At 30.6% G+C, this 27,069-nt stretch overlaps 1 protein-coding gene across 3 annotated transcripts in view; it reads right to left on the bottom strand.

The window, feature by feature from the left end:
* LOC118198287 (uncharacterized) overlaps positions 1-27,069 on the bottom strand; it is a 70,963-nt gene that overhangs the window by 11,192 nt on the left and 32,702 nt on the right. For all 3 annotated transcript variants that reach the window (XM_035369930.2, XM_035369929.2, XM_035369931.2), the window contains exons 3-8: positions 20,119-20,234; positions 11,475-11,708; positions 8,090-8,200; positions 4,774-4,809; positions 1,205-1,255; positions 783-899 (exon numbers count right to left, since the gene is read on the bottom strand). In XM_035369930.2, the coding sequence (XP_035225821.1) occupies positions 783-899; positions 1,205-1,255; positions 4,774-4,809; positions 8,090-8,200; positions 11,475-11,708; positions 20,119-20,234 (665 nt within the window). The remainder of the gene's footprint in view (positions 1-782; positions 900-1,204; positions 1,256-4,773; positions 4,810-8,089; positions 8,201-11,474; positions 11,709-20,118; positions 20,235-27,069) is intronic.

Below are 27,069 nucleotides of genomic sequence, written 5' to 3' on the forward strand. Positions count from 1 at the left end.
TGTCATAAATCATCAACAACTGTTGTATGTTTTTATCAAAGCATTCCACATTTAAGGGAAACCATCAGTTGCACAGAATTTCTTTTCTAACCTTTTTCATCGCCAATACTTGACCACTCTTAAAATTTCTGATGCCATTTATGCATAGGATTACACTCACAGATTCCCCCCCAAAATGGCAGATTGTAAAAAATTACAAATGTAATCCAGTCCATTAATATATATAAGGCCGGATGTGGTGGTCTCTTTATTATGGAGGCACCTAATAGGTCGGCCACCATCACCTTTACTAGGAAGAGACGGACAGTTACAACCATGCCTTCTCCTGGATTCGAACCCAGGCCCTTCGGCATAGTAGTCAGCTTCCCTGACCACCATACCGACTGGGTGGCACACTCACAGATATTATATAATGATTTGGCCGATACATTTTGCATTCACATTGAAGATATCTAACAACAGAATAGATCTTACACTTGGAAAAGAGCAGCAGTTTGATCAGACATCTTTTAAAATGTATACAAATATAAATGGCCAGAGTAAAGAATCACAGGATAACTAGCATAAGGTAATATGCAACCAGCTTTCGTATATGTTAAAAAACTTTTTTAACTTTATTGCAATTTTTAAAATGTTATTATTGAGAACTTAACAAATTAGTATTTTAAGCTTTAGTTTTAGAATTTCTAATCACTTATTGCATAAAATCAAGTGGAATGCAGCATAATATAGTGTTGTTCAATAAAGAAAGTCTGTAATTCATTATTTTCTAAACAAATTACCTCTTTCTGGCATACTCGAGTATTGCTGCTGCCAGTGATGATAATATCAGATGTATCAATATCCATTCTGGACTGATCAATAGTTGACTGAGTGCTTTTCGGCTCAGTAGGAGCATTCTGAAAATACAATAATTGATGAGATTTTTTACAAATCATTTAAAACACAGAATTCACTTTACACTACCATGATCGCAATGTAAAACTAGGAAAATTCACTTTTATGTCATTAGTGGTTTAATTTAAAAAAAAAAAAAAATCTAATAAAAAATACAAATCTAAGGTTGAGTCTGCCATGTTTTGTATTTGATATTGGTGAACTTAAACATTAACTAGTGCTAAGTTACTTTTTAATTTAAAACAAATTCATTATTAAACAATTTAATTCAATTCCAGAATAATATATATTTGCAGATATTGCTTACCTCTTGTAAGGTAAGTCGTTCTTCATTTTCAAGCATGTCTTTCAAATATTTCTAGAAAAAAAATGAAATATTAAATAATTTCCTACAAAAACTTCAATGATGTTTATCATATTATCTAACAGATATATATCAACTGGTCAAATTATTAAAATATTATGACACCATATTTCTCTAAAATTTATATCTAAACAAAACACAAGTACCTAACTACTCAGATGGTGATGCAGGTAACCAAAAATTTGATGATACCCAAAATCTGTATAGCCTATCAGAATAAAATTCACAATCACAAAACTTTCCAATTAAAAATTTTGGCCAACATCAAGTGACTAATGATGAAATCAGTGAGTGTTTAAAATCCAACACAACAAGATTGGTCAAGATGACTATGCAGAAAAAATGTCTACGAATTTTAATGCTTGATGAAGTTCGGAATTGAGGAGCATATTTGATATGTTTAGAGCAATAAAGGAAATCTCACTTATCAGGAAGAAATGACTGAATATAATTTGCAAAGAGGTGAGGAAGCTCTAATAAGAGCATTTTAAAGTTTCAAAATAAATTATTACGAATTATCTTAGAAAAACGGGGAAAAAAATTATTTCTATGCTTTTGTACTTGTTTTCTTTCCAAATACATTATAAAAAGTGTCAAACCAAATTCATTGCCTTTATAATTCTTCTTTAATTTGTGTCCATTTATTCTGCTTTTCTTTAAGTCGTAATCTAAATACTTTTCTTTCAAGGCTAAAAACCCACATACAACTTTTGGTCCCAAGACAACCAGATTTTTAGTCTTCTCATGTACTTTTCTTATATTTATTTTCTAACATATTCTACTTTTTTTTTTACTAATCATTTTGTACAAGAAAAGTGCAAATTTTTCTCAATTTCCAACATAATTTAGTTTACAAGAAATATGCAATGAAAATTATCTACTTTTCACTACAAATTAGAAATGTTATGGATACATTTTGACAGCTCTTTTTAATTTATTATAAAATATTTTGACACATTACGGTGCAAAATCATAGATTTTTTTAAAACAGTTTACATAATTAAATAATAACTGTTCATAAGTAATCAAACATATATTACCAACTTGTCTAGATAACTTGTGAAAAAGTCTAAAGGTATGAAAGTGTTCTTACACATTTAGACTACCATGTTATTTCCCATGCACATTACACTTTTATAATAGACTAACATGAAATATTATTTAGATTAGTGGTCTCAAACTGCGTGGCCTGCATGCCGCATGCAGTTCCTAAAGCAATTTTATTTAGGCCCTCAAGTGCATTTCAATTAAGTACTTGCTGCAAAGATTTCAAGATTTCAGTTACTTCAAGTTTACAGTACTTTCTCATTACCATTAAAGGAGTAAAACACCAGAAAATCTACAAATGAAGCTAACTGATTTACAATGTAATATATTCAAAGATTTCAATTTGTGACTATTCAAAGATTTGAAGATGCAGGTTTTATTAACTTTTATCTATAGTTGTCAAAAAATAAATAAGCTTGGTTATGAATTTTTGCACTAAGAATAATCACTTTGTTTGGGTATACATTTATATGTGAACAGCCTTCTTTTACAATTGAAATTAATAAGGAAAAAACCCCACTGACCAATAAGCTCCCTGATGAAGATAATTTTTAGTAATTTCTCTCCAAAGTTACAGATATTATGAATCAAAACTCATCAATGTGTTAAGATGTAATAAGAAAGAGTGAGTTTAATTATTTACATACAAACATATGTATTTTTATTTATGCTTTGGAGAAAATTTTAGAAATAAAGAAAATGTAACAGGTTGTCATTATTTATTCTTACATTTTGTCCCACTTAGAAAGTTTTCATAATTTATTTATTTTTAATTTAAATTGTTATTTAAGTTAGTTAGTTGATGATCAAATTAATCAGACTACAATTATTTAAAATGTCAGGCTGAAAATTTAATATATATCTATCAGTATATATCCATTACAAAATTAATTACAACAAAAATGTCTTGTAGATACTTAACTTGAGATTTTCCATAGAAAATAAATGTAAATTTGAATTTTTTCTTTTTTCGATATTATTATTATTATTTATGTGTATTTTAACAAAATTTAGTAGATAAAATTTTTAATTTGTTGGGAGTAATTTTTATTTTGTGAATAAATATTTTTCATTTTGTTTAAAAAGAATTAAATTCTAGCTCATTGACTACTTACAGATTGTGCATGCAGTCAGCATAAAATTTGAGTTTTATAACACTGATTTAGATCACTACCAGGTATCACCAAAAATAGCATTTTAATACCACTGTCTAGACACGCAGCTCCTAATACTAAAGGCAGAAAAATAATAGGAATCAAACCAGATTAGCTGTATATTTCAAGTAAATATTTGGACTGACGAGATTAAAAACAGCATGAGTCATCATCATCATCTTAAAATCAAGGTTTTTCCTACAGCTGGACAATGATAAAAAACAAGGTAATAATGTGAAAAAAATATGAGTATTTTGTTGAAAAACTATATGGATAAAATAATGAAAAGAAAATTCTAGTGATAAATTCTCCTCTTTCTTTTTTGCTCTGTAATTTTCAAAAAAATAAAAAAAACGACTCATGCTCTTTCCTTATCTTGATGAAATATTTACTACAAATTTCCATTAACATATGTATAATTACTATATTTTGTTCCACTTCAGAAAAATTTACATGGTTTACAACAGTTTTTTAAATATTAACTAAACAAATTCATTATACTTAGGATATTGTCCATAATAAATAGCTGCATTTCATAAATACAATATACAAAATTTATTTCTGCATATTTTGCAAAAAGTTTACATTTCCAATGCACTCAAATGACAAGCCAACAGTTTTTTATACCTAATTGTACATATTATGTTCTAGAAACAGAAAAAAATAGCCTCTACACAAATGAAGAATTAGTATAGTCAATATGTATTCACCACAATGGCAAGCAGTTGAGATGAATAGTATTTTGTAACCATATATTCAGATATGGTATTTTGTATGAATAGTATTTTTGATGAGCAGATATGGTATTTTGATGATATGGATTTGATGATGGATTTTGGGATTTTGATGAATAGTATTTTATAACCATATATTCAGATGTTGTATTTCAGATAGTCTAATTCTACATTGGGCTTACAAAGAATGATGTTGATTTCATTCCAATTTACAATACCGTCCAAATTTAATAAAACTTCAAATATCATCCAAACAGTAATAATTTCTCAGAAAAGTCTTTTCACTTGCTAGCCACCCCTGAAACATCCTGAATTCTGTTTAAATGAATAAAATAAACTTACAGCTGGTGTTTACATCAAATTAATTATATTACCTTAAATATTTACATCAAAATACAGACTATGTTTTATGCATTTAAAAAATACTAATCATCTTGTATAAAGACACTATAGCAATAATAAACTATTTCCTTTTTGTTTTTCTCACAGATTATCTTTATGAGGGGGGAAAAGTACACATGCCAGATAAATAGTAAAAAAGTAATACAAACAAATCACAAATGCAAAATTTACTTACTATGCAGTAGGTAACATCAAAGTACACAAAAATTAGCTAAACATTGGTCAAGTATTTCATAAACAATAATTTGCTACTGAAAATTAATTAAAACTCTTTTTTAATTATTAAGTCATAAAAGCAAAACAGGAATAACATATAAGTTAAAAAATATTCTAAAATCAACCAAGAGCACTAACCAAATCTACATTTACAAAGCATATATTTTCAGCATATTAATATTTTACTCTCAGCTGGAAAATCACAACTTTAACTATAGCAATGAATATATATATATATATCAATGAAATGCATTCTGCTACTGCATCTGTATATTTATTTAAACAATACTAAATTATTCCAATTTTATAAACATTAAAAAATAAACTAATATATGATTCACAAAACTGAAGCTGATGATCATATGAAATCTGTTAATTTTTCATACCATATACTAGATTTAATAAGTTTGAAACATTTATATTTTTGACCAAAATTGCTAAAGTTAAATTTAATATTTTATGCAAATTTCTTCTGCAGCTTTTGAATAAAGCTTTAAGAATAATTTTGACTTATTTATCTTATTCAGAACGAATTAAAAAATAGCAACAATAATAAGTCTTGCCTATTCCATTCTGAAAAGCTTTTTCTCCGATGTTCTGATAATATATTGAGTGGCCACAAAATAATCTTTAATTTTTTCTAAAATTTAAAAGTGCTGCAGATTATAATCTCAATTAAAAAAAAAAAAAAAGAGAGAGAGAGAGAGAGCTTACACTCACTTCGTAAAATGGCTAGAAAGAGTGCTTATAGAGTTATTAAATTATATAAGCAAAAAATTAAGAGTTTTTTCCAAATCCTATTTCTTAAAGCAGGTTGAAATTTTTTAGATATGTGCAAATGATGAGTGGCAGAAGAAAATTAATGATTATATTTCAAAATATGAAATATTCTAGGCTAGTAGACAATTTTTTATTAGCCAATTGCAGGTACCTTACTGTAGAATAAACTTTACACAGAAGGAAAAACAGCGCTGAATTATTGTACAATTACAGTGATTATTGCTGTATAATTTTCTATGATTTTAAAGTAGAATTAAATCAAGAAGAATGCATTCAAGTCTACAATTAGCATTTTGAAATGAAAGTACATTTCAAACTACTGTATTAATATAGTTTACAGAATTTTTCAGAGGTCACAACTCTCTTCAGAACAAAGAACATACAGGAAGGCCATTGTCAGCAGTAATCCCGGACAGTATGTCTGCCATACAGGAACTGTTAATTGATGATAATTGCTGAACCTATTAAATGATACAGAAGGAACTTAACATTGGATGCACCCCCATACATAAAATTATTCATGAAGAACTGCATATGAGAAAATTACCCTGATGTTGTGTTCTCCATAATCTAACTAAGAAAAAAGAGGAGATTTCAGAATCAGTAAAGAAATCCTTAAATTACTTATGGATGGTGGCCACCACATTATTTCTAAAATCAGAACTGATGACGAAACTTACATACCCCCCCCTTTCTTTTCTTTTTTTTTTTTTTTTTTTTTTTTTTTTTTTTTTTTTTTTATGTTCTAGTACGTCAAGAAAGTAAAGTATGGATCTTTGAAGATGATTCCACAGCCAAAGATAACGTGCCATGAAAAAAGTAATGTATTCCATTTTCTTCAGAAGTACAGAACTACTCAAAGCCATCAAGCTGCAAGGACAGAAGATAGTCACAGCTAACTAGTACACCATTAAATGTCTTCTAGAAATTCTTCAAGAAGTGAATATTAGAGGACTCATGCTCCACTGTGACAATGCATCTTCTCATTCAGTAAAATTGACAGTTTGGTTTCTTGAACAAAAGCACATCAAAGTGATAGAACATTAACCCTATTTACCCGATCTAGCTATATGTGACTTTTGACTATTTTTTAATCTAAAAAAGAACTTAAGTGGATCTTGTTTTCATTCCGAAAATGAGATTGATGAGACAAAGAATGCAATTTTTTCATCGATTCCAAGAAATGAATGGCTTGAGGCATTTAATATTTGGAAAATTCACCTACAGAAATGCATTGATGCTGGAGGAGACTACTTTGCGTACTCCTAAAATTTCATAACTTTAAGAACCTACACATATCTCAAAAATTTCAGCGTGATCCTTGTAAAAGATGCCTGATAACATAGTTTCAACTAAATGAAGTCATACTTTTGAGTGTATTTGATGCCCCGAACAATTTCAAAACAATATAATTACTTTCTAAACATAAAACAGCACACACAGTTAAAAAATATTGAATTTCATATACTAAGCATTAAATTTTATCACTTTTTGCTAAACACTGTTCTCTTTTAGCATATATTCAACTTAGATTAAATAATTTTAGGTACTTAATTACTAACATAACTACACTGACACAGTTTGGCAATTGTTAACATAGAGGGGGGCGAAAAAGAAGAAAGTTGACTTATCAATGGAATAAATAATTTATAACACACATATTTTACATTTCAATTATGTATTTGAATAATATATAATTGAATACATCAATAAAGATACATCAATAAAGATACTTAGAAGTGGGCTTTGTTAGTTCTGGTGGAAATTTCTTGGAAATTGCTTTACGAACAGATTCAAAGCAATTGTTCTCTTGAATAATTTTGTATAAAAATATTATAGTTCTGCAAAATTTTACTCTGTTTTCTTCCATAGCAGACAAATTTCCCAAGTGTATATTTTAAAACTCAACTTAAGATGAATAATGCCACAGTATTTTTACGAAAACCATTGGAATTTAGAATACAATAAAAAAAATTGCACATGAAATGCTGTTGTTTCAAACTGGGAAACTGTTTTATCGATGGATACCAAAATTTAGTGTACTCTGAAAATTTGGCAACTTCTGTTAAGGTGACTGGGCTAATACATAAGTGCCTAATTTTTAACAGAAGGAGTAAAGCACTATAACTTTAAAATTATTTATTACTTCAATAGATCTTCTGATTGCAGATTCAAACTCATTACATACGTTTAATAGATTTTTAATTAAATGAGAAACTCAACTAGAAGTTTTTGCTGATTGCAGTTTGACTAAAAACAATGCAAAATTAAATTCACTTCAGATCATGAAAGAATTCCTGCATGCTATCTAAACAGGTTAACAAAACCAAAATTTGATCAAAGTTAAATTTCAGATTAAATAGCAAGAAAGATTAAGACTCATCTATATCTACGAACACATGTACAAAATCTCAGATTTATAAAAGCTTTATCGAATTATAACATGAAAACTCATACAAAGTATTAAACAAAGCAAAATAAAAATAAAAGGATACATTCACTTTGTGACACGATATTTTACCTCTGTCATCTAAACCAAGTAAAATCCGATGTTTGTACATAAGAGCATTTACACTAGCCATGCACTGTTCTAACATACGATAAAGCTGGAAGACAAAGTCATTTTAATTAATAATGATATAAAACTATGTATATAAAAAGGTACAATTATAACAGATAAATAACAAACAGGCAACTATATAATAAACAGTTAATTCAAATTTGACAACCTAAATATGCAGAGAACCAAAGCTTTAGGTTAGGTTAGGTTAGGTTATTAAATTACAGCAAGGCCTGGAGGGCTATCTGCCTAAGGGGGTGGATGCCTTCGTGGAGGACTTTCTATGGGAAATTGGCTCGTATACACGTTACACATGGGGAAAACCACAAAAACGCCCATGCAGTCAGCCCGCTCGCGGGATTCAAACCTCGGACCGAACTACCAGTGTTCAGCGACTTTACCGCTCGGCCGCTGGTGGGAACCCCCAAAGCTTTAGAGGCTACCCTTTAATCTATAACCACTGAACTTGAATAACTTGAAAACTTCCCAAACTCCAAATCACTTTCTGTTCATCATTATCCTCCACTAAAACTGATTTCAAATAACTGTCAAAGTCCTGGCTCAAAAATTGTAATATTTACCAGAGTAATTAATTTTTTATCAACAATAACAACTACAAATAACTATTTATCAACAATAACTATCTAAACAGTTTGATATATGTAATACCTTGAATCTTAGAGATTCTGCAACAATATACCGTAGTTTCCCTCTTTTTTACTACTTTTATTGTTTGAAAATTGCGAGGGGAAAATCAAACAAATAATTTCATTTCTGAACAATGTTACATTAAGACTATAACAAATGAAAAGTAATCATAGATGAACTACTAGTAACTATCACAATAGTATTTCTTTAAAATAAATCTACATTCCAATAATAATGCATAATATAATATCTGGTTGTCATAAAAGTTTTTCACCAAAAAGCGTTCTTAAAAAAGCTAGGAAAAAAAAAAAAAAAAAAAAAAAAAACTTGAAAGCAGTACCTTCAGTGTGAGTAGTAATCACAACCCAAAATCTAAGATTTTCTGCCAATGTTTGGGTAGTTTTTTCAAAGCCTTCAGTCCAGAAACTTGGTGGCCATGAGTCCAAAATCAGATCAACCTCATTTCTGAAGCCCTGTGTAGAATGGGAGATAGTACCAGCAAGATGTAGCTGCAAGTGTGAAAAAAGGTACGAGTCCAAAGGAGTGATGTCATCAGCATGGAGAATGTGGCAAAAGATCCCATTTAAGTCTACTGAGCCCAGCCGGTGAATGCAGACACATGTGGTCTTGCATTATCTTAATGAACATTACCTTCTTGCACCAGAACACAGTTCGGAGTTTTTCCTTGATAGCAGCATCAATAAGGACTAGCATCTCGCTGCACACCTTACTGTTGAGGGTTTTACCTTTTTCCAGATATTCTTTTTGGATAATACCATGACAGTTGCACCAGATATAAAGCATGATATTTTGTTAGTCAAATTCCTATTTAAGGTGCTGCCAACAGGCTCACAGGATACAGCCTTTTCCTTTTCAGCCTGTATTGTTGAAGCAAATCCATTTTTCATCACAAGTGACAATCCAGTCTAGAATTTTATCCTTGTATTGACACTTGACAGGATCAATGCAGACCCAAACATGTCTGTCCTTATCTGCTTGAGTCAGCTCATGCCGCACCCAATGTTTGAACTTGTACATCAAATTTATGTAATGCATAGCACAACTAATAGACATGGCACTAAAGTCTAACTCCTTAGCAAGGTCTCGAATGGCTGCATACTGATCTTCTTCCACGAGTTCTCGCAGGCAGCAGTATTTAATTTTCTTTTTTAAAGAATTTATTCTTCAAATTTTGGGGAGTTTTAGAAGGAGTGTGTTAAATTATTTTGGTTATTCATATTTGCACATATATATTGTGCACTTTTTAAAAATTAATATGAACCAATTTGCCTGTGATATAAACAGATTTCAAGCAATATTTGTTTAAAGATGAATCCCATTAAGATTTGAAATATATTAATTACTTTTTACTAAAATTAATGCTAAATAAATAAATAAGAGGTACTTATCCATCATCCCATCAACTGTGAAACTGTTGCCAAGAAGCACTATTTAGCGCCATTTATGGAAAAGCATATCATAACACACGCATATCATCTTAGCTTTCATTTGATATAACCCTGACTGATTCTCAATATGCAAACTTCTAGTTTTATGAATAAGGATATAAATTAATTGCCACAACTGCATTTTTCTCTTGCATTTTGAAAAAACTGTAAAAATTTGGGATCAGCCTTCTACAGAACAAAAAGCAGTGGATTATTTTCAAAGTTAGGTGATTGTACCATCAAAAAAAGGATGTATTAATGAACATGATATTGTCAGCTGAATAAAGCTGACAAAACAATAATAGTATTTTAACAATTACTGCAGGAAGCTTATACTCATAGCATTTCTAAATACAGCTTCCAATAAAATCAGAAGGCCTAACAAAATAGCAGAAATCAAAAAGGCATAAAAAGGTATTTACTGATTATTTGCACTCCCACTGAAAAGTTGCGAACTCGTTAGCAACTAATTTTTTGCCGATTTTGTTATCTGTGAACAGCAACAGTTATTTTCAAAGTTTCAGTATACTAAGAATTCCATACAAAAGCAGTCAATCAATAAAATTTAATAAGCAAGAAAATGCCTAAGAAACACTTTTTTTCTTGCACTATTATTTTCTCCTTGTGATCTGTTTCTGCTTTAAAAAAAAAAAAAAAAAAAAAAAAAAAAAAGCAGAATTGCACGAACTTTGGGATAGCATACCAAACAAAAGAGACATGTTACATGCATACTTTGGTTGCCACATAACTATTTTGGCAGCATACAGCTCTGCCTCATGAACACTTTTTTTGCGGCACTTCAAAGGGAATGCGGATAGTACCCATAAAAAGTACTAAGTAGATAATTCTGCAATTAATGCAGAATAGTGAGAAAAAGTATTAAAATTTTTAAGATTTTCATGAGTTTCAGAGAAAAGATGAATGAAACATTGAACTTCAACACCAATAGCAAAACCATGTTTATACTCATGATGGTATCAGAAAAAGCTACAAATAGTTAGCAAACTTTATATGCTAAACATTATATCTTTTGAGCAGATGATTGATTTTGCATTAACTTGCTGTATAAACACCATAAAAAATGCTTAGCTATTGAATATTTATAGTAAGATGCTTTAAGTTGCTTTTTAGATAACAAATAATATTTGCTATTATTACTATAGCATTAGAAGTGAAAATAAATTAGAATTTTAGAAACAATTATTAAAAAAATTTCATACATACTTTTATCTTTAACCACATACAGACGAATATCCCAACAGCATTTACGATGAGCCAAACAATGCCTCCACCAAATAATGCCAAACCACGAACACCAGAAAATAAGAGTGACAGTAGTATGACAAAACCAAGCATTATCCATAAAATAAGAACCCTTTTGTAGCATACATTATATAAATTAAAACGGACATCATTTACTAGTACTTGCATAGCCATTACATAGTCTTCAACAGTTAACTGAAAAAGAAAATATATACATGTTTATCTCTCTCTCTTTCTATATATATATATATGAACTCTCATGTAAAATATAAAGTAAGTAGAATAAAATGAATTAACTATATATTTTAAAATATAATATATAAAAATTATCTTTCAACACATCTCTACCAACTTCAGTTCTGCTCATATTATTTATGGATACTGATTAGGTCTCAGAGTAGAAACAGATAAAATGTAGGAGGATCTGGTGTTGGATTGACAGAGCAAAGAACCAACAATCTCTCTGTCTGTACAGGATTAATAAAATGGTTTAAAAACAGGGTTTGACTCCACACCAGTGTCAACTGTATGTTGGTATCAATCATATACAGGAAACTTAAAAGATAATTTAATCAAATTCTTTTTCTCTTGATTAAATGGTGTTTTAATTATAATCCTTGGCTACACTATGTAATGCCCCTGCAAGCCGGTGTCATTTCTGCATTCTGCTAATGTTATGCTGGTGTCAACGATATGCAGTATTAATTGTATGAACTCTGTGAAGATGAAAAACAGGCAATAATCCTCTTGGTCATTATTAATCTTTACCAGCTGGCAAGTAGTCTCAGCCAGTGTCAGTCTTGTGCACTGGCAGAAGTTCCTAGGCAGTATTATTAGTATGTTTGTTCTGTGCAGTATCAATCCTATGCAGCCTTGACTCTGTGCAATGTTACTCCTACGAAAGTAATCTAAATGGGATGCAATACAAAGTCTTTTTTATTCAGCATTTATAGATATTTAATCTTTGGTAATTAATGGTTGTTAGTTAATTAAGAAAATGGGGGCAAACGACAATTCACTACATTTATCAGTAAATAAAATACAATTAAATAGTAAACTAAAGCAATCAATAACAGAAGCTTCATTAGGGAACTGATTCTATGTAAAGTGAAGTTCTATGCAATTCTATGTAATGTGAGTTGGCTGCAATCAGTTTCTCACTTTTTTTTAATGTAATGTAAAAATAAGAACTATAAAGCTCAGTACAAGTATCATTCCTCAAAGTATATGACCCTCAATGTTTAAAATAAGTAACCTAATAGTAATAAATACTATGATCATGAAAAACTAAGCATGTATGCTTATCTTCTAAAATAATTATGATATTACACCAAAAGCGAATATAAATATTAGCATGTGGTAAGTCCAGATTTGAAAAAGCAAATCTGAAATTTTTATTCCCCAAGCTGTTAATTTAGACACATTTTGTTGAATATTTCGTGAACTTTTCTTAAACTGTTATTTTCATTATCAAGAACTACAAAGTATTATTTCTGATGCAGTATTTTTTATTCAAGTTATCTTTATTTATTTTCCATTATTTAAACATTTCATAACTTAACATCTAGTTTTAAAACTATGTTATTACAGTGCACACTTTTTGATACTTTTGATCATCTGCATCCCAACCAAAAAGTCACAAACTTGTTTTCAACTTTGGAGAGAAATGGCACTTTGGGTATCTTTACATCTCTTTTAACATGGAAAGACGCACATGGGGTGTTCTGGCACCCCACGCTAAAAAATATTTGCTGCCAATCTCTCCCTATAACCCGAAATGGTTAGGTCTATCAGTAGCTGCCTCCAAGGTCATGTTCTATACGTCTCGAGAGGAAAATGCAAATTCTAAGCATTTATTTTGGTTTAAATAATAGTTTGGGGTGTGCCGACACCCAACACGCGCTTTCATATTTACTATTTTTCAGTCTGAGTCATGGTGTGTGAAAGTCGCTCTGCTTGGTCTTTTCATCATTTGACGTTTGATCAAGAAATGAAAAGACTTCAAAAATTATTAGAGGAGGTTTCGTCGGATGACGATTCTAGAGAAGAAGAATTAGAAGATTCAGAAAATGAAGATATATTTAGTGATCATGAGTCTGAATCAGAAGAAGAGTGTGACTCTTCAGAAGACATTCCTTGTGATGAAATTGACTATTTTATAGGAAAGGATAAAACAACAGAATAGCAGAAAGAACCCTTGAGTTCAAAGACACATGGCATCCTATAATATCATAAAAAAATTGCCTGGCAATTACACATATTTCTAAAGATGTGACTTCACCTATCAATACATGGAACCTAATATTTGATGATACAATGATTCAAATTATTGTGAAATGCACTATTATCTATGTAAAAAAGTATTTCGGGAAATTTTAAAAGAGAAAGAGACGCAAAACCTATAGAGAAAGAAGAATTTCTTGCCTTTTTAGGACTCTTATACATAGCTGGATTGCACAAATCCTCCTATGTAAATATTAGAGATTTATGGGCGAATGATGGCACAGGATTGGATATTTTTCGCAAAACTATAAAGCGTTTTCTTTTCATTCTTCTGCCTTATAATTTGATAATGTCGGAACACAGGATGACAGAAGATAGAGTGAAAAATTAGCTCCAATAAGAGATTTATTTGAAAATTTTGTCAAGAACTGACAGAAATTATATCATGTAGGGGAATACGTGACTTTGAACGAAAAGTTAGAACCTTTTCGAGTATGATGCTCCTTTCGGCAGTACATACCTAAGAAACCTGCAAGATATGGTATAAAGATATTTGCTATGGTTGATTCTAGAACCTTCTATACTTTCAACATGGAAATTTACGCATGCCAGCAGCCAGATGGGCCGTACAAGATAGACAACAGTTCTAGTGAAATAGCAAAGTGCATCCTAGCTCCATTATACAAATCTGGAAGAAACTTTACTACGGGTAATTGGTATACCAATTATGTATTGGCCAATTTCTTACAGAAAATGATTTGATGAACCACAGACAAAGAATACCAGTTATACCAATTGGTACACCAGTTATTTCTTACAGAAAATGATTTGATGAAACACAGACAAAGAAAAAAATTATAATAACGGAAATGTTACATGTGTCCAAGGGAAAAAGAAAATCAAAAACTATATGTGTGAAAAAAAGTGTATATATTGCATTATTATTATTATTGAAAAAAAAGTGTATCTTCATGTATATATTGCAAAATATCTAATGCTTCTTGGGCTTAATTGATTTCAATATTAATTATATAACTCGTTGTTCAAGTCATACTTCTGCATAATTTGGATTATAATTGCATTCAAAAATAAAAAACAAAAATTTCTCATAGAAATAAAATGATTCATAGACATCTGAAAAAAAAATTATTTAATTTTAAAATTAACATTATTTTAAGCTATTTTATACAATAAATGTTGCAATTAATATAGAATGCATTCTTTTACTGAAATGTAATGATATGTTTAATTTGTACGTCATGTAATTGCTTGTTGTGTATTACATAATACAGCGCGCATCCTCCTGGGTTGATGATACAATTTAAGCCATCTATTATTTTACATTCTTCATTTTTTCCCACATAAGACTGGTACACTTTTTAGTTTTTTGCACTGTTCTTCTCTACATATACACAGCAATTTGCTTTTGCTAACAAAACAAAAAAACAAAAAAAAAAAGAGAGAGAGAGAGAATGACACAGCCTTAGCACCAAAATCCTACAAAAGGAAAAAAAAAAAAACTTTGAAAGATGCCTTTAAGTGAGCCCGCTATGCTCTGTGTATATTAAAAGCTATGTCTTAGATTTTCCTGAAGAGGTCAAAAACTGCAAGATGCAATCTGCCGCTGTGCTAAAATGATGAAATTCTCGTAGGAAGAATCATAATCTACAATCACATCAGCGGAACTTCCAGAAGAAAAAGCCATCTGAAGGATGATATAATCAAAGCAACACATAGTGAGAAATTAATTATTTTCTCATTTTCGCATATCATTGACCAAACCAAGCACACAACTGACAATGTTTCCCTGGACAAAAAAAAAAAAAAAAAAAAAAAAAGTGTACCAGAAATTCCTTTTTATACAAAAGAAAGCGTGGAATTTGAAAAATGTGTATTTTGAATGATTATAGTCCAAAAGTTTAGAACAAGGTATCACAAGAATCAGCAAAACAAGACAAGCATAAGTTTCTAAATATTTTCCAAATCAGCTAATTGTAAGTCTAATTAATAACTTATCAAATAATTTATTTTGGATCCAATGCAAGAACTAAATATTCAAAAAGTAAACCAGCCATTACTCTCATATCTTTTCTTCTGAAAACAGAGACAATCCCTCCTGGGAACCCCAGCACAGAGCAACACTAGAAAAGAACAGGAACTAGCAAAAACTCTAATGACTGTTATCTCAGGACCTAATTAAAGGATCACGACAATTCTTCTACCATTGTCATCAGCAATAAAAGGAATAACAGAGATATTAATTTTTTAAGAAAATCGGCCTACATTTTCAAGAGTTAGTCCCCCCCCTCCCAGAATTTCAAACTTCATCAATTTAACTTATTACTTTTAAGTAGAAACTTAAGAACCACTGCAATTATTACCAGAAGCATTTTGAAGAGAGAAGAGAAGCATTTTGAAGGTAAACAAACTTGAAAGACGGAGAAATAACAGGGACATCAAGTTGAAGACTGCAAATGGTAACACTTCCATTTATTTCCTCATGCTCCTTATTACAGAAAAATTCATTTTCATAGTTTATTATAATAATACTGCACTTTATTTCTAACTTTATCAACATTATTATATTTTAAATAGAAGTATTTGTTTAAATCTCATGCATTCAGATTAACAATCATCAACCTGATTATCTACTAATTTAAATTTAAATTAATTATTAATTTAAATTTTAAATCGTTTTTCATAGTGTTATTCTCGTGAATTTTTCATGATCAAGAATAAAATAAAATCAATGATTTTTGTTGTATTTAATGCCTAAAATAGTATACTTTGTGTTATCTGTGTGTTACCGTTACATGATTCAGAACAAGTGTTAGAACTGCAAAAATTTATCGAATACTGTCAAATTATTCAGTTCACTAGTATCTGATTCTTTTAGAACTTAACAGCAAGTTTTGGCTTTAAACTGATAGCTGTAATTAAGTGCATTTATGGAAATTTGTGCAAGCAGGAATGATATGCATCACTTTTCAAAACATATAATTTACAGTCTCCCATAACCTATCTGAATGGAAATTACCAAGTATTTCACAAAAGGAAGTAACTTTTATCATTTGTACTTTATTTTTTCAAAAGGTTACGGCAGCAATGCACAGAAGCAATCATTGATATCACATTCTGAAGTCTAACATAAAGAACTGAGCATTCATCATTGTTATAGTTTTTTTTTTCTTTGAGTTTTGTGGTTCCTCTTCAACTTAATACGTTCAAAAATGGCATAAATTCTTACAGCTCTTTCTAGGCTACCAACAAAATAATATACCTTGCATTACTTCAAAAAGAATATATTTCCCTCAGTAATAGTGGGTAATCATTTTAACATAAATACACAGAATCAAGAAACAACAATATCTCTTCTGAGTGTTTCCAAGAAATTTAAGCAGAACGGTATCCATAGGTCAACATTTCTGAATACATGATGTCACAATCGAACTAAATGTTAGTCTCACAAACAAAAGACAGTGAATTAAGCACTCCAAAAGCTATGCAAACCAGAAAGTTCCCATAGAAATTACTTCAAAAGAGATCAATGAGTTTGTAAAATATGTGAATGATGCTTATAATTCAATAATCAAAATCATAAATCCCTGAGGAGAAGGAAGATCAATTTCTCAACCTAATGTTTCACAGGAAAAACTGATAGAGAGTGTCAGGAAACTAAAAAAATGCAGCTCTGAAGAAATCACTGCATTCCTCTTCAAACATTATTAATACAGTGTGGGTGAAAATTTCCATCTCACCTCATAGTCTCATAATGGTATACTACAGCTACAGGAGTTAGTAATGCAAGAATTGATACTTAGGAGCCTATAACACACAACCCAGTAGGTAAGATACATCATGATTTTTTAATATATCAAATCAATACATACGCAAAAGCTGTAAAACACAACAAAAAAGATCTAGCAATTTTAATGTTTTCAAAAACAGCAGACATTTTGAAGAATCTTCCAGAAACCCAGAGACAGCAATTCCTTTAAAAAAGCACTTGAAGTAATTGTAAATAAATTCATTAAATTCCAGAAAGGAGGTACTGCAACCACTTGCAAAAGAAGTAACAATCAGAAAATTACAGAGTTCATCGACAAATCATATGACGCCAAAAAATAAGCTGACATAAGAATCCCTAAAAGTAGAATGTCAAAATATACAATATACAATGTACCAAAAGTGTATAATCAAGAAGATGTAAATTGCATATAGTCCAAGAGTATAAATATAACCAAAATCCCTTCTTTTCAAACTGCCTTAAACAAAAACCTCTTTTTAAACAAGGAAGCTTAAAGATGTAGTATGATGGGTGGCTGCATGTAAGCCAATGGCATTTAAGTTACTAATCAACAAAAAGTTTTTCAGTTGTGGATGGTGCACCTTTAAAATCAAATTTAGGTTCTAGGACTATGAACATTCACAACACAACTGTAAATGTCATGCATAATGCAGCTATTGCAGTAGCAACCAGGAAATCAGACACTGCAGGTCTTAACTTCCATCACGCATTAGCTGCAAGTTATACAGCAGCATCAACAATACCAAATCAGATATCAATCACCCAGCATATGCACTAAACTGTACAATGTACCAAAAACAAGTTAGCGAAATAAAAGCAAGAATAAACTGTGGGCTCAGTTAATGTCAGTAAGAATCAATTAACAACAGAAACTATAAATAAATAAAAATATGCATATTTTTTAAATTATAATTAAAAATAACAGCTACAATGAATACAGATTTATTTTATACTAGCTATGGCTTTAACACCGTAAAATTTCTACATGCAAATAAATTTAAAAAGAGCTAAAATTGCATCAGATCAACTCACAGTATATTTACCAAACAATTTCATATATGTTATATCACTGCAGAAACCACACTGCATTGACAACAAGGTTGCAACATTACTACTGACAAGGAATATAATCAAATATACACCATAAAATAAAGCACTCCAACCAAGAGTGGTTGTTGTATGTTATAACAAGGCAATAGTGATGTCAAAAATAGATTTAGTTGCCATTAATATCAACAAATCAAATTCACAGCTTCTGGTCTCCAGCCTTATTGCTTTCCCAATAGAAAATATTACTCATATACTTGAGGACCTAGATAAAATTTCAAGTGCAGTTCCTTCCCCTCGCATGATATCTGGTGATTTATAGGGATATGCAACGTAAAGTCTGAAAAGGCATTTACTGAAAGAATTTATTAATTCTCATGACCTAATTTTACATAACCAATGCTCTGATTTACCTTTATTCCAAACTCAGAATGGCAAGGAATGGTTCAACCTAATTTTGACCTCCCATCATCTTATTAATGAAACTGATAACAAATTCATACCAGACAATGTTTCACAGTCCAGTCATTATATATACTTTGATTCTTCAGGCAAACAAACCTAAAATTTGGCTTTACTGCATGATGCACAAAAAGCTGATGAAGATATAGTACTAGAACATTCAAGAGCTAGTTATACAAGAATCAGACAAGAAAATTTTCAAAAACATCATATTCAATATTGAAGCCAATAGAATCAGAACAGTTAAAACAATAAAATATCTTGGTATTATTATAGACCTGAAATTATCTTGGATTCATAAACTCTAGAACATTAAATTATGCACTGCAGCAATATGATTCACATTACATTGGATGCAAGGTTAGAGCTGGGGACTTAACTCTTAATACATTAAAAATTTTATTGAAAACACTAATAATCAAAATGATAACATATGGTGCAGCAATATGGGTGTTACCAACAAATACATGGGAAGTTATGGATAGTCTCAGAACAATCTTAAATAATAAAAAGGGGAAATCTTAAAATTTTTAATATAACAAAATAATTATAGCCTTTCCCTGCTTAAATCATGGCCCCTTTCAATTAGGATGCAAAATTTGGTAAAACAATACAAGAACTGTAATAGTAAATACACTAATGTTAAAATTACTTTTAAAAGGCAATATGAAATTCAATTCCAAATAAACATAATGAAATTAAAAATTTTATTTACATTGCTTATATTTTAATTTGCAGACTTATATTTTTATCTGTAAACTCAACAAAAAATCAGAAGGTAATTTGTAATTCTATAAATGAAATGAAAGACAAACATATTTCCAAATGCTTTACAAATGCAACTTCATTATCAAAAAAAAAAAAAAAAAAAAAAAAAAAAAAAAAAAAAAAAAGAGGTAAATGTTTAAATTCATTTAAAAAAATTATGTTGGATGAAATACAAACATAAAGGATACTTTTATAAATTCATATCTATGATTCAAAGAAATAAAATTAATTTATAAGCATTTCTTAACACTTTTTTGATAAATGATATTTCAACTATATTGCAAATATTTAACGCACCGTTAGACCTTGGGCCATTAATTCTTCAGGAACAAGTTCTGGTTTAAATTGTGCTTTAGTTATCCATGGACATCGGTTATTCACTGGAAGTAAAGTCACTATGGCATCACCATTATCTGAAATAATTAAATATCTCTGCTTCAAAAAATATTTCAAATGCATGAAAAAATGTTAAAAACTTTTGTAATTAATTTCAGATGAATAAGATAGACAAAGATTCATTTTGCTAAATAATATATTCCGTATTTGTATAGATTTTTCACAACTAAAATAGGTACTTATTAACAGATCCCCCTAGTGTAATTTTAAAATTTGCTACAAATGAAAAAGAATGACGACATAAGTCATCATTCAGTTCAATAGTGAAAATTTACTTAAACCCGGGAATGCACACCCTGGGTCCAAAAGACCCGGCTTGTGGTTTTCGAAGAAAAAACTGTTACTCTTCAGGTAAAAGTGTTAGATTTATGTCAAAATTTTACGATCAAACTTTAAAAATATGCAAACTATAAAAATTAAAATTTTAATTTCAATTTCAATAATATTTTTATGAAATAAATGTTTTAAAGGAATAGAAAAATGTATTATATTAATATGAAATTTATTAGGAATTCATATTATTATTCAGGAATTATTATTCAGATTTATCAAGCATATACTGCCTGAAAGAACATCTTCCTCGGAAGGTTTCAAGTTTTTCCTTAATCGTCATGAACTCACCAACAGTGTAATATTTGTGGCAATTATTAACAAAATCCTCAAAAACCTCTCTTATAGGTGGAAGTTTATCTGATTCTTTCTTGATGACGCGAGTTCCTATATCATCGAAACACAAACATCTTGATAAAAAAAAAAAAAAAATGTAGGACATAGTTTTGCGGAAAATTTCCAAGCCGGTTCCGTCTGTTGCCTGCAGATTCCGCACATTTATATGAGATGACTTATGTCACAAAAATATAAAAGACCTATAAAAGGGTGAATTTCAGTTAGAGTTGTGTTATGAGCATCTCTCTCTCTCTTTGAAAGCTGTCAGAAATAGATGCAATATAAATATTTGCATAACTGACGACTTTCAGCAACATTTATTTACTCAGTAAAAGTTCCCACGATTCATTTGGAGTCTACACATAGTCTGCCTTACCGATGTTTCCAGGCAATTTAGTAATAATATTATGAGGAGTTTTAAATCAGCGTTAGGCTTTTTTTTTTTTTTTTTTAAACCATTGGGCATTTTGTCTTTTACGATAAAGCAGTAAATGTCATTCTCATTTTCGTTTTCAAAATGCATTTTGATTTCTGAATCAGTATCATGAGAACTAAAAAATTATATAATATATTCCGTCATCAGTTTCTTCAATGAAGTCTTCAATTGATACATCTAATAATGATACATCTAATAATCTTCAATTGATACATCTAACAATTTTTGCAAACGTAACATTTCTTCCTTATAGGATAAATTACGTGACATGTTTGCAGGTCTCTGTGCTACCACAAATGAACTACCTTACAGCAATGCGAATAGGCACACTGGGTCTGAAAGACTCGATCTGATTAAAACAAAACTTCGAATAAAATTTCAGGCGAAAAACTACAGAAACATAAAATGGATGGCTTTGGAGGAGACTACACTGAACGACAACCACTTGGGAAAATAGGGGTGTTTTCAGAAAGGTTCCTTTAATCGGACGAGTCCATTGGATCCAGCACACGCACTCGCGGGATTAAAAAATACATAAAAATTATTACACATATGTTTTGCATTCTAGTTAGATACTTATCCTGAAAATCAATAAATAAATCTACTTACAAGCTGGTTTTTATTTCTTTTGTTCTAATGGAAATATAGTGGTGTAGGAAAAAAGAGATAGAGGGCACTGTGCCGCTCGTATGTGTAGTGAATTAAAAGTTTTCACGAGAGAGAGTTGAGAGTTTGATGAGAGTGGTATAAACAAGATATCCTGTAATCTGTATATAATACTTGTACATAGTCTTTGATTCATAAATAGCTTTAGTTAAAGGAAAGTGTCTTTATTTGATATCATAACATATCAATATCCACATATCAATATCCACCGATGCCACGTATGGAATATTAAGTTATTACATACAAGTTTTTGGTGCATCGGCTGGAAAGGTTATCTGCATGCAATTTATCTTTGAAAATGAGTTTTGAAGAAAGTATCCAGAGAAAAAGAAAAATTAGAGGTTTGGTTCATACCAGTGTAACAAAATTAATAAGGAAATTGGAAGAGGAATTGCAAAGCGAAAATCCGACCCTAAAAGTGTTGCAGGAATCGCTTTCAATGTTAATCGAGAGAGAAACTAGCTTGCTAAAATATGATGAAGTTATTAATGCTCAAAGCACTGTTAAGGAATTAGAGACAGAGGTAGAACATTGTTTAGAATACAGCGAATCCATCATTAGATGTATATCGAAAGACAATAGATATATTCAAAACGTGGGTAAAACCGGAATAGCTTCACAAGTTTCGGAAATCAAAACTAATTATAATACTAAATTACCTCTCATTACTTTAGAAACTTTCAGCAGCGATTTATGTAAATTTACTGAATTTTGGGCTCAGTATAAAGCTGCCATTCATGAAAACAATACGCTTCAAGATGTTGAGAAATTTAACTATTTAAGATCTTTAGTCACCGGTTCAGCTGCAAAAGCTATAAGCGGATTGCCATTAATAGGACAAAACTATAAAAAGGCCATTAAAATCTTAACTGACAGATTTGGGAAAAAAGAAATATTAGTTAGCGAGCATATGAACGTTCTGCTAGCTTTGGAGCCAGTACGTCGTTCAAGTGAAGTATGCAGTTTAAGAAAACTATATGATGAAATAACGGTTCAAACAGGAAGTTTAGAGACATTAGACATTAATTTTAATTCTTATGGCAAATTATTACTTCCCATTTCATATAAGTGTATACCACAAGATTTAGTGTTACATTTTAGTAGGGTACAAAAGGTCGGCACAAAGTCAACAGTGTCAGATTTATTGTTGTTTCTAAAGAGAGTAGAAACGCGTGAAAAGTCATTAATTCTGGGTCTTAATCAACAAACACTTTCGATATCAAGTGAAAGAAATAGTGACAACTATCGTAAGAGTGTTACTCTAATTAAAAAGAAAATGGTATCAGCGGCGACGCCTAATACATCAGTTGAAAATTATATGTGCGACTTTTGTCTTAAATCTCACCTCTCAAAAAGACTGCGACTTAAGTATTTCAGAGAAACATAAAGCGTTATACAATCAATTTAAACGCAAGCACTATTTAAAAAAAGGTCACAAAAAAACATTTTGTAAGGCGAAGTGGGTTAAATGTAATATTTGCAAATCTATGTCGCATTTAGAGAGCCTGTGTGATGCAAATGTGCAAGAAAATAAATCCACAAAAAATGATGCAGGTTCCGTAAAATACACAAGCATCAGTTCACTATTCCTTGAAACACTGAATAAGTAAATTCCTAATGATGTGATTTATTATCAAACATTGAGAGGCCAACTACTCAGAAATAATTCCACATTTAATGTTATGTTGTTATGCGCAGTCTATTTCTAGGAAAGCAAGTTTACCAACTATTGGTAAAGAAAGATTTAAGAATTCATACATTTGCATCTTCAAATCCGGCAGTACGAGAGTTTAAAAGTAAAAAATCTGATGTGTACACCACATGACTTCCTTGTACGGAATATTAAATTATATGCATTTTTTCTTGGATTTCATTTAAACTTACTGGATTGAAATAAATCTACTTCACCGACAGCGGATAAACCATAATAGAATAAATGCATTCTTTAAAATTCACTCTATTTGGTTACCATAGCGACACTCTGGCGCTAGGTTCACTTACCAGTATTATATTTCGTTCATATTATAACTCAGAATGCCCCAAATTTATATCATTAAAGAATTATCTAATCGTTGCCACATGTTCTGTTCAAATACTAAAATAAAGCTAGAATTATGTATAAAAGAAATTAAGCAAACAAAACAAAAAAGAAACAGTTTTTCACAGACGATTGAGTATTTCTCATTCAATTAATTCAGTTACAGCTTGGGTAAAGCGGTTTGTCACCAAGCTAAGAAAATGTACCTGTGAAGAAGGTCCTCTTACTGTACTATCCATAAAACAAGTCCAGAGCGGGAATTATTTTTCGGATATTCAACAACTATAATCTAATAACACTAGATTTTAAGCTTTACAGTTTAGCACCATATCTGGACCGTAGAGGTATTTTGCGTGTCAGAGGTCGTTTGGAACAAGCAGAATTAATTGGTGACGAAAAGCATCCCATTATTCTGCCGAAAACGAAGTTCACCGAACTAGTGATATTTAGTGAACACATAAAAGTATTCCATTCAGGAGTCATTGCAACATTATCCAAAGTCAGGAATAAATGTTGGATACCTAAAGGAAGACAAGTAGTAAAGAAAGTTATTATCACTTGCCTCGTATGTAAAAAGTTCGCAGTGAACCCGCCAAACAGTTAACGGTCAATTACCAAGAGATCGTAGTCCAAAGTAATCCTTTCACAGTTGTAGGCATTGACTTAATGGAAGCGGTTACTATTAGAGATAAAGCGGATATCCACAAAAAAAAATGTACATAGCCTTATTTACATGCGCCATTACTCGTGCTGTACACATTGAAGTGGTTTCAGAAATGTCAGCAAAAAGTTTTATTTTTTCATTACGACGTTTTTTAGCAAGAAGAAGGAGCTGCAAAGTGATTTATTCAGATAATGCCAAGAATTTCCGCAGCACATGCAAAATAATTAAAGGATTTAAAAGAATCAGAGCAGAGCCAAGTGTAAGAGATTTCTTGACATCCAAAGAGATAACATGGAAATTCATACCTGAGCTTTTCCCATGATGGGGAGGGTTCTGGAAGAGTTTGATGAGAAGCATTAAGGAACCTCTGAAGAAAATTTTAGGGAGAGCATTACTGATTTTTGAAGAGCTCTCTACAATATTAATAGAATTCGAGTGTGTGCTAAATAATATACCTTTAATGTATAAGAGTAACGAGCTGGGTGAACCTCCCCTTCACAGTTTTTATTGCCAGGACATGGTACATTTAACTTTTCCGAGCATTTCTTGGAAATTTTTAACAAGGTGTCAGACAAAGAGACTTTAACTAGGAGGAATCTTTACCAATCTAGGCTCTTAAAATTAACATGGATCAAGTGGAATGAACAATATTTACTCCATCTTAGAAATGCACATAACTTTGCTAATCCTAAAACTGAGCGGAACCTTAAGACTGGAGATGTTGTGTTGGTAGAAGGACCAAAACAATCCAAACTACTTTGGGGCATGGGTGTAATTGAAAATGTGATCATAGGAAGAGATGGACATGTTCAAGCGTGCATCGTTCGCACGCCCAAAGGACAATTCAGAAGATCGATCCAAATGTTATATCCTTTCGAGATTTAATTTAGAACTTTTGATATTATTTGAGTTTTTATTATTATTATATTAATTATTATGTTCATTTGTGGCTTTGATATATACTAGTATAGACTATTCTTTTATATTATTCATTTATATATGTCGTACTATTTAGTATTAATCCATTATTAATTAATGCTAATATTGTTATGTAAGTAAGTTTGTGTACTCTTATTAAAGAGTACAGGTGGAGAGTGATGTAGAAGAAAGAGATAGAGGGCACTGCGCCGCCCGTATGTGTAGCTAATTAAAAGTTTTCACGAGAGAGAGTTCAGAGTTTGATGAGAGTGGTATAAACTAGATATCCTGTAATCTGTATATAACACTTAGTCTTTGATTCATAAATAGCTTTAATTAAGGAATACATAGTCTTTGATTCATAAATAGCTTTAATTAAGGAAAGTGTCTTTATTTGATATCATAACATATCAAGATCCACCGATGCCGCGTATGGAATATTGAGTAAGTTATTACAGTGGCAATTACTTTAACTGACAAATAATTATTTCCTTCAATGCTTTTGAAACAAAATACTGCATTCTTACAGAAATGTTACTGCAATTCCTTCCATTGCTGGCAAATTCCATAAGTGCATATTTTAAAATCAAGTTTAAGACAAAAATTATCATGACTTGTCTATAAAAAACCAAACAGCAACATTTCTTGACAGAAGAAATGTTATGAATATGAGTATGATTACCTAAAGATAGGATTGTCAGAATACTGTGACTTTTACTAAATTGGTTGTGCTAACATGTTAAGTATCCCAAAATATACATTCAAAACAAAAATATCAAGAATTGTGTAAAATAAACAGAACATCAATTTTAGAACTTTTTCCAAGTTCAAGAAGGAAAAACACAAATTACAAACAATACACAAATAAAACTGTATACAGTGAATTTAGACAAACATAAGCCTAAAACAGAGAAGGGAAACTTTCTTATAACTGCATGACAAAATTGACAAACCTCTTTATGTACTATTTGTTCACAAGCCAAATATATTAAGAATATTGAGTCACTGAATATATCTGCACAGTTTTTCCATGTTTTTTTCATATGATTAGACAAACTGATCAAAATATCAAACATTTCACCTCTCGATGTGTTATCGTTAGTGGTCTCTAAAGAAGAAGGTTTTCTTGAAAGTTTTGTAAATAAGTGTAACAAACAAACACTGCTGAACACCAAATCAACAATGTTCAGTCTGTTCACCCATTTATACTTTAAAATTTGGTATACCTGATGCAACTGATAAATATCTTTTAAGTCAAAAGCCATATCTTTGGTTTGTCTGGGAAGGAAGTTATTTCAAGGAAAGTCCTTTGATTTGTCTATATTTCAAGAGATGTCAGATACTAACTTAGAGTCTTCTTTTATCAAGCAAACGCTTGACAATATTAATTATGAAATGTTTAATAAAAATCTCTGAAATGTATGAGCATCAGCAATTCAAGTTGCACCTTAACTGGCAACGAAC

The sequence above is a fragment of the Stegodyphus dumicola genome, chromosome 7 (genome assembly GCF_044657685.1).
Source record: "Stegodyphus dumicola isolate Sdum_Otavi_A_Nest chromosome 7, ASM4465768v1".
In the NCBI taxonomy this organism is placed as follows: domain Eukaryota; kingdom Metazoa; phylum Arthropoda; class Arachnida; order Araneae; family Eresidae; genus Stegodyphus; species Stegodyphus dumicola.